The following is a 13,069-nucleotide window of genomic DNA, read 5'->3' as shown; positions in this document are numbered from 1 at the left end:
TGACTTTTCATTTCTGTGATGCAGAATACTGCTTATACTACATTTCTGGTTGCTTTACTTGTATACTTTTTCATTTGTCATGATTTGCTTTTGCCTTTTTGTTTAGAGCACAAAAATAAGAGCTTAACATCGGGACCTCCATGAACAACTTTGAATTACCCTTTTATTGCTCAACATGTATATTACCGGGAATTATGGTGCAAAAATGCATTTCCTCAAAAATTCTTAAATACTTTCCCTTGACTTTTCTTTTTCTGTTCCATAATTCTCTCTAAATTTCAATTAAGGCCCAGCCTTGATGAGGATTTTTGTCAGTGACAGGAGCCATGAACATGAAAAAAATTACATAGAGAAATATGTTTGTCACAAATCACTATGATTCTGCAATTTCCATGTTAATGGATAGGGTTGTGAGGGAGGAATTTGCAAGGAACTTGGAGTAAGCAGCAAGTTTACAGCACACTGGGGGTAAGGAGTCCTAAGAGTTACTTACAATTTGCAGATAACAGCTCTGGCAGCAGACGCAGAGAGAAACTTATGAAGTTGGTGCCTGAATTTGTAAGTGTGCATGAGAGGAGGAAGCAGAGAGTTAATGAGGGTAAAATAAAATAATGAGGTGTATAAGGAGGGGCAAGACAGGATGGGTCAAGCGAGAGTTTGAATGGGAAGAACCTGGGGGACATGAAGTGTTTAAGATATGTGGAAACAGACACGGCAACAGATACATAGAACCTCTGGGGCTTAAACACTGTTGTATATAAGAAAGTCTTGGATATTTAATGCAGAAGTAATGAAGAAGGTGAATGTGCTGGAAATAAAATGCCTAAAGACAATATGTGGTGTGTGAAGAAATACCAAGAGAATCTATGCGTCAGATGTGGAGGAAGGAAAAGGAAGACCAATAAAGAAATGGAAGGCAGGAGGGAAAGACTCTGGGGTATCAAAGCTTAAATATTCAAGAGTATGAGAGACATGCATGGGATAGAAATAACTGGATTAGTGTGGTGTATGGGGAAAAGGGGTGACAAATGGTCCATGGACTGAACTAGCTTTAGACTAGTAATTTTGTTCTACAATGCTGGCGTTGCGTTCAAAGAACACAAAAAGTACAGTGCATGATACAAACATTCCATCATATTTTACATTATTAGAAGTGTTCTGTACATAAAGCACAATGTGGGGATAGGGGAGAAAGAATACTTCCCATGCATTCCTCACGTATCGTAGAAGGCGACTCAAGGGGATGGGGGCGGGGGGCTAGAAACCTTCCCCTCCTTGTATTTCAACTTTCTAAAAGGGGAAACAGAAGAAGGAGTCACGCGGGGAGTGCTCATCCTCCTCCAAAGCTCAGATTGGGGTGTCTAAATGTGTGTGGATGTAACCAAGATGTGAAAAAAGGAGAGATAGGTAGTATGTTTGAGGAAAGGAACCTGGACGTTTTGGCTCCGAGTGAAACGAAGCTCAAGGGTAAAGGGGAAGAGTGGTTTGGGAATGTCTTGGGAGTAAAGTCAGGGGTTAGTGAGAGGACAAGAGCAAGGGAAGGAGTAGCACTATTCCTGAAGCAGGAGTGGTGGGAGTATGTGATAGAGTGTAAGAAAGTTAACTCTAGATTGATATGGGTAAAACTGAAAGTTGATGGAGATAGATGGGTGATTATTGGTGCATATGCACCTGGACATGAGAAGAAAGATCATGAGAGGCAAGTGTTTTGGGAGCAGCTGAATGAATGTGTTAGTAGTTTTGATGCACAAGACTGGGTTATAGTGATGGGTGATTTGAATGCAAAGGCGAGTAATGTGGCAGTTGAGGGAATAATTGGGACACATGGGGTCTTCAGTGTTGTAAATGGAAATGGTGAAGAGTTTGTAGATTTATGCGCTGAAAAAGGACTGGTGATTGGGAATACCTGGTTTAAAAAGAGAGATATACATAAATATACGTATGCAAGATGGCCAGAGAGTGTTAATGGATTACGTGTTAATTGATAGGCGAGCGAAAGAGAGACTTTTGGATGTTAATGTGCCGAGAGGTGCAACTGGAGGGATGTCTGATCATTATCTTGTGGAGGCGAAGGTGAAGATTTGTAGAGGTTTTCAGAAAAGAAGGGAGAATGCTGGGGTGAAGAGAGTGGTGAGAGTAAGTGAGCTTGGGAAGGAGACTTGTGTGAGGAAGTACCAGGAGAGACTGAGTACAGAATGGAAAATGGTGAGAAAGGAGGTAAGGGGAGTGGGGGAGGAATGGGATGTATTTAGGGAAGCAGTGATGGCTTGCGCAAAAGATGCTTGTGGCATGAGAAGCGTGGGAGGTGGGCAGATTAGAAAGGGTAGTGAATGGTGGGATGAAGAAGTAAGATTATTAGTGAAAGAGAAGAGAGAGGCATTTGGACGATTTTTGCAGGGAAAAAATGCAAATGAGTGGGAGATGTATAAAAGAAAGAAGCATGAGGTCAAGAGAAAGGTGCAAGAGGTGAAAAAGAGGGCAAGTGAGAGTTGGGGTGAAAGAGTATCATTAAATTTTAGGGAGGATAAAAAGATGTTTTGGAAGGAGGTAAATAAAGTGCGTAAGAGAAGGGAACCTCAGTGAAGGGGGCTAATGGGGAGGTGATAACAAGTAGTGGTGATGCGAGAAGGAGATGGAGTGAGTATTTTGAAGGTTTGTTGAATGTGTTTGATAGAGTGGCAGATATAGGGTGTTTTGGTCAGGTGGCGTGCAAAATGAGAGGGTTAGGGAAAATGATTTAGTAAACAGAGAAGAGGTAGAAAAGCTTTGCGGAAGATGAAAGCTGGCAAGGCAGCGGGGTTGCATGGTATTGCTGTGGAATTTATTAAAAAATGGGGTGACTGTATTGTTGACTGGTTGGTAAGGTTATTTAATGTATGTATGACTCATGGTGAGGTGCCTGAGGATTGGCAGAATGCTTGCATAGTGCCATTGTACAAAGGCAAAGGGGACAAAGGCAAGTGCTCAAATTACAGAGGTATAAGTTTGTTGAGTATCCCTGGTAAATTATATGGAAGGGTATTGATGGAGAGGGTGAAGGCATGTACAGGGCATCAGATTGGGGAAGAGCAATGTGGTTTCAGAAGTGGTAGAGGATGTGTGGATCAGGTGTTTGCTTTGAAGAATGTGTGTGAAAAATACTTAGAAAAGCAAATGGATTTGTATGTAGCATTTATGGATCTGGAGAAGGCATATGATAGAGTTGATAGAGATGCTCTGTGGAAGGTATTAAGAATATATGGTGTGGGAGGCAAGTTGTTAGAAGCAGTGAAAAGTTTTTATCAAGGATGTAAGGCATGTGTACGTGTAGGAAGAGAAGAAAGTGATTGGTTCTCAGTGAATGTAGGTTTGCGGCAGTGGTGTGTGATGTCTCCATGTTTGTTCGATTTGTTTATGGATGGGGTTGTTAGGGAGGTGAATGCAAGAGTTTTGGAAAGAGGGGCAAGTATGCAGTCTGTTGTGGATGAGAGAGCATGGGAAGCGTGTCAGTTGTTGTTCGCTGATGATACAGCGCTGGTGGCTGATTCATGTGAGAAACTGCAGAAGCTGGTGACTGAGTTTGGTAAAGTGTGTGAAAGATGAAAGTTGAGAGTAAATGTGAATAAGAGCATGGTTATTAGGTACAGTAGGGTTGAGGGTCAAGTCAACTGGGAGGTAAGTTTGAATGGAGAAAAACTGGAGGAAATGAAGTGTTTTAGATATCTGGGAGAGGATCTGGCAGCGGATGGAACCATGGAAGTGGAAGTGAACCATAGGGTGGGGGAGGGGGCGAAAATTCTGGGAGCCTTGAAGAATGTGTGGAAGTCGAGAACATTATCTCGGAAAGCAAAAATGGGTATGTTTGAAGGAATAGTGGTTCCAACAATGTTGTATGGTTGCGAGGCATGGGCTATGGATAGAGTTGTGTGCAGGAGGGTGGAAGTGCTGGAAATGAGATGTTTGAGGACAATATGTGGTGTGAGGTGGTTTGATCGAGTAAGTAATTATAGGGTAAGAGAGATGTGTGGTAATAAAAAGTGTGGTTGAGAGAGCAGAAGAGGGTGTTTTGAAATGGTTTGGTCACATGGAGAGAATGAGTGAAGAAAGATTGACCAAGAGGATATATGTGTCAGAGGTGTAGGGAACGAGGAGAAGTGGGAGACCAAATTGGAGGTGGAAAGATGGAGTGAAAAAGATTTGAGTGATTGGGGCCTGAACATGCAGGAGGGTGAAAGGCGTGCAAGGAATAGAGTGAATTGGAACGATGTGGTACACTGGGGTCGACGTGCTGTCAATGGATTGAACCAGGGCATGTGAAGCGTCTGGGGTAAACCATGGAAAGTTCTGTGGGGCCTGGATGTAGAAAGGGAGCTGTGGTTTCAGTGCATTATTACATGACAGCTAGAGACTGTGTAAACGAATGGGGCCTTTGTTGTCTTTTCCTAGCACTACCTCGCACACATGAGGGGGGAGGGGGTTGTTATTTCATGTGTGGCGAGGTGGTGATGGGAATTAATAAAGGCAGACAGCATGAATTGCGTACATGTGTATATATGTATATGTCTGTGTGTGTGTATATATATGTATACGTTGAGATGTATAGGTATGTATATTTGCGTGTGTGGACGTGTATGTATATACATGTGCACGTGGGTGGGTTGGGCCATTCTTTCGTCTGTTTCCTTGCGCTGCCTCGCTAACACGGGAGACAGTGACAAAGCAAAATAAATAAATAAATAAAAAAATCAACAGAATATGTGAACAGTCTAATCTCCACAAGAAGCCAAGATGTATAGTAAATATACACTGACAGCAAACTGGACTGCTGTTGGGAATTACACAGAATGGATGTTTATGGGAAGGATGGGCAGTAGCATGAACAGCCATTTGGTATGTGATCCGTCTGACAATATTCATCAGCAGTGTGATGCTCAATCATGAGAGTGAATGGTGCATTTCTAAGAGAATGTTGAACATTGTGATAAATCTCGACTACAAAAGAAGAGTTTTCATAGGTTTTGCTGACCGTTTCAGATGCATCTGTTGACTTTTCACAAACTTTTACATTAATGAACATAACATTTTTACTGGTTTTAATAACCCTTACCACTTCCATCTTATATAACATTGCAGAATAATGGCCTATGCCGTTCTGTAATTCACCATTTTCTTCTTTATACACAACAATAATTTTTTTTTTTTTTTTGCCGCTGTCTCCCGCGTTTGCGAGGTAGCGCAAGGAAACAGACAAAAGAAATGGCCCAACCCACCCCCATACACATGTATATACATACGTCCACACACGCAAATATACATACCTACACAGCTTTCCATGGTTTACCCCAGACGCTTCACATGCCTTGATTCAATCCACTGACAGCACGTCAACCCCAGTATACCACATCGCTCCAATTCACTCTATTCCTTGCCCTCCTTTCACCCTCCTGCATGTTCAGGCCCCGATCACACAAAATCTTTTTCACTCCATCTTTCCACCTCCAATTTGGTCTCCCTCTTCTCCTTGTTCCCTCCACCTCCGACACATATATCCTCTTGGTCAATCTTTCCTCACTCATTCTCTCCATGTGCCCAAACCATTTCAAAACACCCTCTTCTGCTCTCTCAACCACGCTCTTTTTATTTCCACACATCTCTCTTACCCTTACGTTACTTACTCGATCAAACCACCTCACACCACACATTGTCCTCAAACATCTCATTTCCAGCACATCCATCCTCCTGCGCACCACTCTATCCATAGCCCACGCCTCGCAACCATACAACATTGTTGGAACCACTATTCCTTCAAACATACCCATTTTTGCTTTCCGAGATAATGTTCTCGACTTCCACACATTCTTCAAGGCTCCCAGAATTTTCGCCCCCTCCCCCACCCTATGATCCACTTCCGCTTCCATGGTTCCATCCGCTGCCAGATCCACTCCCAGATATCTAAAACACTTCACTTCCTCCAGTTTTTCTCCATTCAAACTCACCTCCCAATTGACTTGACCCTCAACCCTACTGTACCTAATAACCTTGCTCTTATTCACATTTACTCTTAACTTTCTTCTTTCACACACTTTACCAAACTCAGTCACCAGCTTCTGTAGTTTCTCACATGAATCAGCCACCAGCGCTGTATCATCAGCGAACAACAACTGACTCACTTCCCAAGCTCTCTCATCCCCAACAGACTTCATACTTGCCCCTCTTTCCAAAACTCTTGCATTCACCTCCCTAACCACCCCATCCATAAACAAATTAAACAACCATGGAGACATCACACACCCCTGCTGCAAACCTACATTCACTGAGAACCAATCACTTTCCTCTCTTCCTACACGTACACATGCCTTACATCCTCGATAAAAACTTTTCACTGCTTCTAACAACTTGCCTCCCACACCATATAAATAAAATGTAGAAGAAAATCATTCAATATACAAAGCTACTGTCAGTGTGTGGCTAAATAGGTAATCTAGTATTTAAGGTAAAACAACTGCTTCAGAAAGCAAGGGAACTTTTTCATCAGTTCTATAGGTCCTTCACCTTCAATTTTGGGTAAAATATAAGCATTTTAACTCCACATCAAAACTAGCCTTGTGAAACAGTTACTTATCTTTCAGGTGCTTTATACAACCATTTCAATATGATTATGAAAAGACCCAAGGATTTGGAGCACAATATTTCAATGAATGATATGAAATAAAGCAACAGTAGTATATCTTGGAAAATTCGGGGATTATAAACCCTTTAACTCCTCTAAATATATATTTGCATAAGCAAGAAAATTCTTATGGATGTAAATATATACATGAAGTCTTGTACCTCTATTTCAAGGCCACTAGCCCAATCTAGATGTTGAAGGAGTAGTAGCGTGCAATAATTTCTCCCCATACTCAGTCATCCTCCAGCTATGCCAGTAACAGCAAAGTCATGCGAGTTTTCCGAGAAAGAAACCAAGCAGCCGTTAGCTTTATTCAGAGAACCAAGAAGACAATAATCCTAAATTATATGATAATCTGTCTTTGGAGTGTGTATTGAGATTTTATGAACATGGATTCTTCCACCACTGAAAGTTGACCAAGAGGAACCATCAAAATCAAAGGCAGTATTCCCAGTGCCTGTCTAATCTTGACAACACTGCATCTGCCTGGTGCATTTGGTAATCTTACAAGCTTTTACAATTTTGCTGCCATGAAAAAACCGTCAATGAATTAAACCCATCACAACATTTATCATGTGCGACAAAATGTAATAACTGGCGTTACTGGACTCAATTTGCTTGATGTTGCACAAAGTGGAGTAATCACCTTAGGCAAGGCTGCATCACTTGGGGTACAGTCTTATCAAAAAACTTCTCTTTTCTTTTCTTTCAAACTATTCGCCATTTCCCGCGTTAGCGAGGTAGCGTTAAGAACAGAGAACTGGGCCTTTGAGGCAATATCCTCACCTGGCCCCCTTCTCTGTTCCTTCTTTTGGAAAATTAAAAAAAAAATAATGAGAGGGGAGGATTTCCAGCCCCCCGCTCCCTCCCCTTTTAGTTGCCTTCTACGACACGCAGGGAATACGTGGGAAGTATTCTTTCTCCCCTATCCCCAGGGATAAAAAACTTCTCATGTCAAAGAAATTCACATTTCCCTGCAAATCCTTTAGAAAGAGAGCCTTGGTAACATCAGGATTCTTTTTAGAAACTGGTCCCAGTGCAATCATACATGAATAAAAAATTAACCATAAGCAGCAATAAATCTTTTTGGCATAGGAAAATAAATGATAAAACATGCAGAGGCAATTCACAAGAAACTTAGTCCTTACTCCAGCAGGTTTTGGCATGCGTCCAAATTTCAACAAAACTACTTCACATCAGAGTGAAAGAGAGATAAAATGTACAGTTTTTTTTTTGTTATATAAATATCTTCAATACTGTAAGGTTAAATAGATCTTTCATACAACTTGAAATACAGATTGACAGGGATGGATAGGAAACCTATCTCAAGTTAAAAGTAGCCAAGAAACTAGAATAATCTCATCAAACCTCCCTACTTGCAATTACCTATCTCAATTTTCAATGCTCTTGTTGAAATATACTAGTCATCCTCATGAAAAACCAAAACCAACATGGTGCTAGACTGCAACAAACTGACAACACAGTTACCAGCCATGCATTCTCCACCAAATAAATATAGCACTGGTATATTTCTATCATTCTGGTTGCTTGGCAAGGCTTTTATAGGTTCTAGGCATTTTACTTAGGTATACTCAATGCCAAGTTAAACCATACTTTCAAAATTTTTTGTAGACTCCACATTTTCCCCAGCTTATCATAGCCCCTTCCAATACTTTTTCATTCTTAGCATTACAATGTTTAGTTTCTACACATGAAGCTACACATAATCACTTAAATTTTTACAAATTAAGCCACTCATAAGAAAAAAATCAGTCATGGTAAACCTATTTTAATTTTTGATTAAAAAGTTTTTGCCAGATTAGTTTTCTTAGGCAGGGATGGTCTTTATACTAATGTTAAAAAAGAATATATATTTCTGCTGGTGGAGTAGAATTCTGTCAATTATAACAAATAAACTGTAATGAATTTCACAACTAATGGTAAATTAGCAATATCACATCCCTAAAGTGAATAATTAATGAAGATTATTTTCACGACATATTTCAAACAGGGCTGATCATGACAAGAATCTATAGTAACGAAGTAGGTAATGCAATGAAATGTTCTTTCCCCACGTTCAGAACGTTAGCCCAAGAAAAGTATAGAGTATGCCCAATTCTTTAATCTGCCTAAACAGCTAACTCAAACATATGCCTTTCAAATTACCTTAGTGTCATGTTTCAATCCTGCCTCCTGATCCTCACACTCTACCAACAGGTACCAATAAAGATAGTTGGCCAGAGTTGGGTTTCTTGAAGCACGGTGTATTAGGAAGGAGGCCAAGTCAAGCTCTGTGTCCATTTCAGCTAATTCAGGAAGTAAACCAGAATCTGGAGCAGTAGCTGATGGATCTGAACTGTCTGGTTCCACTAAGAGAGACGATGATGGGGATCGCTGTATTGTTGCTGCTTCACTTTCCTCAAGGGATGATGAGGCGGACTGTGTAAGGTCACCCCCTGTTGACCCAGTAGATTCACACATCTTCTCCTGCAAAGAACCCTCAGGAGTTGTTTCTTCAGTATGACATGTTCCCCCACTAGTATCACTTGATGAATAATGAGATACATCACAAAGGCTCATGTCAACACTATCTAATGCCTCATATTTCAGAGCCTGGACAAGTTGCAACAGATACAGTAACAGGTCTTCATCAGAAGCATGACTAAGACGTTCAACTGCATAGCGTCGGACATCTGGATGAGTAAAGCCTGGACCTAATAATTCCAGTGCATCATCAGCATCAGGTGGAATCCACCGCCCTAATAATTCAATGGCCTGTTTTGCTTCTCCTGATAGCTTCCAATTAACACATTTAAGAAATTTAGTCAAAATTTTCTTTTGTGTGCTTAAATAGAAGCGATACTTCCATACCATATCCTGCTCATCACTACTTAGCTGTTTTGTAGGTGGGTATTCCATGATAGTGTGTAAGCTATCCCTGATGGCTGAATTTGGCTTCAAATCCCTATCAGTAACACCAGAACGCAGAGATCTTGCAAGTCGATGATGCTTGGCTTCCTGAAGGTTCTCAAGGGAAATTTCAGGATCTGGCATACGAACCATATTTCCACACGTACGATGCTCATACTCGACATTGCCACCATGCTCCCACCATACAATCGAATATATAACCCCTTCATGCTCCACTCGTGGGAATTCTACCATCAAGTACATTGAGTTTGATGAACGCTTCTCCTGTTCATTGATCAACTCAATTTCACGGAAAGTCAGACGGTCTAACCAATCTACTTTCATCATTTGACCATTTCGGTGCTTCTTGGCAAGCTTGGCAAGGCGTTGCATTTGATCCTTCCCATGGTCTTGCCCTTTCCCTGGTGTAAGAGTGGCATCAGCAATACGATTTGGCCACACCCGGAGATCATGGAGCCCCTGACGGAACACCCCATGCTTTCCAAAAAAGGATATCGTTGTTCCACCAACAGGCTCATTCCTACGAGGCCCATATGTGTCATATATGGTAAGTGCAAGCACTGCATTACGTGGCAAATCACCAAATCGAAGGGGCAAAGTTAACCACTCATTCCAATTCCAACGGGCAGTAAATGGTTTGTACGAGGTGCGCACTGGAAGGGTAAGTTCACGGCCATCGGAAAATACCTGGCATGAAACATAGAGATCTGAGCAACCAGAATGGTAGAGTCCCGAGTACTTGAGTAATGGATCTTTCAACAATGCCTCGTAGTTGGGTTTCTCTCTCTTCCCATCCAAAGTGCCAATTTTCACTTGTATATCCACATCTAAATCACAACTGTTCACATACCAGAACTTATCACTATCAGGTTCCATTTTGTACTTAGATAATATTCCAGGCAACAGTCATCGCACTGATAATAACGATACATTCGTCGGACACTGCGAGTATTACTGCTGGGTAGTGTTTATCTCGCCTCCGTCCGTCAGCTAGAGGTAAACATCACGATGGGAACGCTGGGCTAAACATTTTATGACCACTCTGTCCCAAACATCTCGTTTTTCGTTATAAGCGACTTTTTTCTATGGCAATTTATAATGTACCTTTAGCAAATTTAGTTTCCATAATTATTCTACTGGCATAAAGTACTTATGCGTAAAAAGGCAGAAATTGTTATACCCGCATCACAATGGGAGGAAATGGTGTCATCCGGCCATTAACGTTAAGTTTAAGGCAAACGCTTAACAACATAGGGATTTGCTTTCCATTCTGATGTATCTTGTAATAGGCAATGTTAAGATCAGGTCTTCACATAAATTGATCATTACAATATCTAGCTATATTGTAATATTCCGGTGAATTGTACTTAAAGACAGTGTATAAATAAAAAAAAAAAAAGAATGACATATATTGCTTTCAGTAAAAAATGATATATATATATATATATATATATATATATATATATATATATATATATATTCCTTTTTGTTTAATGCAAAGACACGTGTATATTCAAGAAAATTATGGTAACTGTCATTACGGTTGTTATGAGAATTCATGGAAACGTAAAACACCGAGAAAGGGAATCCACTTATAATAAGATATCACGGTTGGCTATGTTAACACTTATGAACTCATTTAGCAGCATAGATAGTAAAGAAATAAAGATGTATAGTGTTCCTTAACGTTGATATATACGCTGATGTCAACCATCGAATCTATAACTGCTCAGCTGGACTTGTGTATGTCAACACTAGCGAACGAGATAAACAAATGATAGCAAGAACAGCTGCTGATGCTGCTGGTGCTGGATATGAAATGAATATGAGACTGGGGTACAGAGCAGAAAGGAATTCAGAGAATGTGAAAAAAAATTCTCGTATCCGCAAAGTTAAAAAGACAAATTATTTCCAATTTCTCTCTCTCTCTCTCTCTCTCTCTCTCTCTCTCTCTCTCTCTCTCTCTCTCTCTCTCTCTCTCTCTCTCTTCTTGTAAGCTTTAACTTCTATTTTCGATTGCGCCGTTTTCTTCATTGGCAAAATACTGATGCCATCTTGAAATCAAAATTATCTTCTTTTTTTTATCTTTCAAATTAAGATTATCCAGGAGCTACCATTTCTTTGCAACAGATACCTCTTATAGCACTGATAAAAGAGTGAAGATTCACTGAACTAGGTCTAAGGTTACGCGAGAAGGGCTTGAAATATTAGATTATTAGATTATTAGATTATTAGATTAATTCGTCCCGAAAGGGAGAGTCCCTGCTGCAGAGATTTTGATATCTCGTTCCAATTTTAATTTCCAAATTCTGGAGAAGGTTCCAACTCGAGATAGATAAAGAGAAATAGATATTTATTAATTCAGTCCAACACAGACTGTTTTCGGCACCCATTGTGAACGATGGATGGTCAGCAATCCCTTGAGCACAACGGTACGATCTTTCGACATTTGATGGTGTGCTTCTGACCTGAGTCTTAAGGATCAGAATAAAATCCAAGTCATTATCCTTGTGGTCAGACGTTTTCGTGCTCCAAGGTCGTAACGTCGCGATCTAAAGTCGTACCGTCGTAATGTACAGTCGTACCATGTTGTACGATCATAACTACATTCGGTTTAGAATTATTTTCGGTTCTCGGAGATAAAAAAAAAAAAAAAATACGACCTAGTGTATTCTCTAAATCAAACGATCCATCTTTACCATTTCAAAATTCAGAGGCAGTGTATATATATATATATATATATATATATATATATATATATATATATATATATATATATCCTCAATTCTCATATATAATCAGATATCATAAAATATATATCGTATAAATCCATTAATCCTCCCAGGTGGGTATATTGGCAGCTTTGTGTACATGGGTTGTGTAAGAAGGTTACATTACGTAATACTGGGAAAACATTTCAAAGCCATATAGATTACGTACACCTCAGAACAACGATATTGTGACGTCAGCAAAGTACCCGTCCTTGTTAGGGTGAGGTGGCTTGTTAGTAAAGGGTCAAATATCCTGACATTGGGCTGTCGCACACGGTGTGACGTAAGGAAAGACATATTTGGCTACTGTCGTGATGCAGGGAGGAGGGGAATTTGAATATACAAGTCTCAGACAGATTATAATTCTTTTGCTAAAATAACTTGGGGAAATACACCAGTCTATTTGCAGTAGCCTTCAAATGGTTAAGAAAAGAGGTGAAGGTAGAAAAGAACCGTGTTTTATTATTGTTTTACGGGGTTATCATTCAAGTACATCAACTTTTTTATTTTTATTTTACTTGACTGTCGTACGGAGGTGAATCAAATTTTGTTTGTTTACATTATCCGCTGAAGGGGAGGAAAACGAAACCTTTTCAAACACTCATACACACACACTTGATGATGAAAGCTAATGTAATTAACGTGCCTTAACGTATGGATTCAAATGATTTACAAAAAGGATATTAAGATAAATAACGTAGGTTTCTGATAATACAGA

General features: G+C 40.1%; 1 protein-coding gene across 1 annotated transcript in view; it reads right to left on the bottom strand.

Annotated features, from left to right (window-relative positions):
* The window catches only part of Pi3K59F (phosphatidylinositol 3-kinase 59F), a 35,469-nt gene extending 24,887 nt beyond the window's left edge, over nucleotides 1-10,582 (bottom strand). The window contains exon 1 of the mRNA XM_071667074.1: nucleotides 8,816-10,582. Coding sequence (XP_071523175.1) covers nucleotides 8,816-10,456 — 1,641 coding nt within the window. The 5' untranslated portion in view covers nucleotides 10,457-10,582. The remainder of the gene's footprint in view (nucleotides 1-8,815) is intronic.
* Between the last annotated feature and the right edge of the window lie 2,487 nt (nucleotides 10,583-13,069).

This window comes from Panulirus ornatus, chromosome 11, assembly GCF_036320965.1.
Source record: "Panulirus ornatus isolate Po-2019 chromosome 11, ASM3632096v1, whole genome shotgun sequence".
NCBI classification, from domain to species: domain Eukaryota; kingdom Metazoa; phylum Arthropoda; class Malacostraca; order Decapoda; family Palinuridae; genus Panulirus; species Panulirus ornatus.
This window is presented reverse-complemented; position numbering and strand designations above follow the sequence as displayed.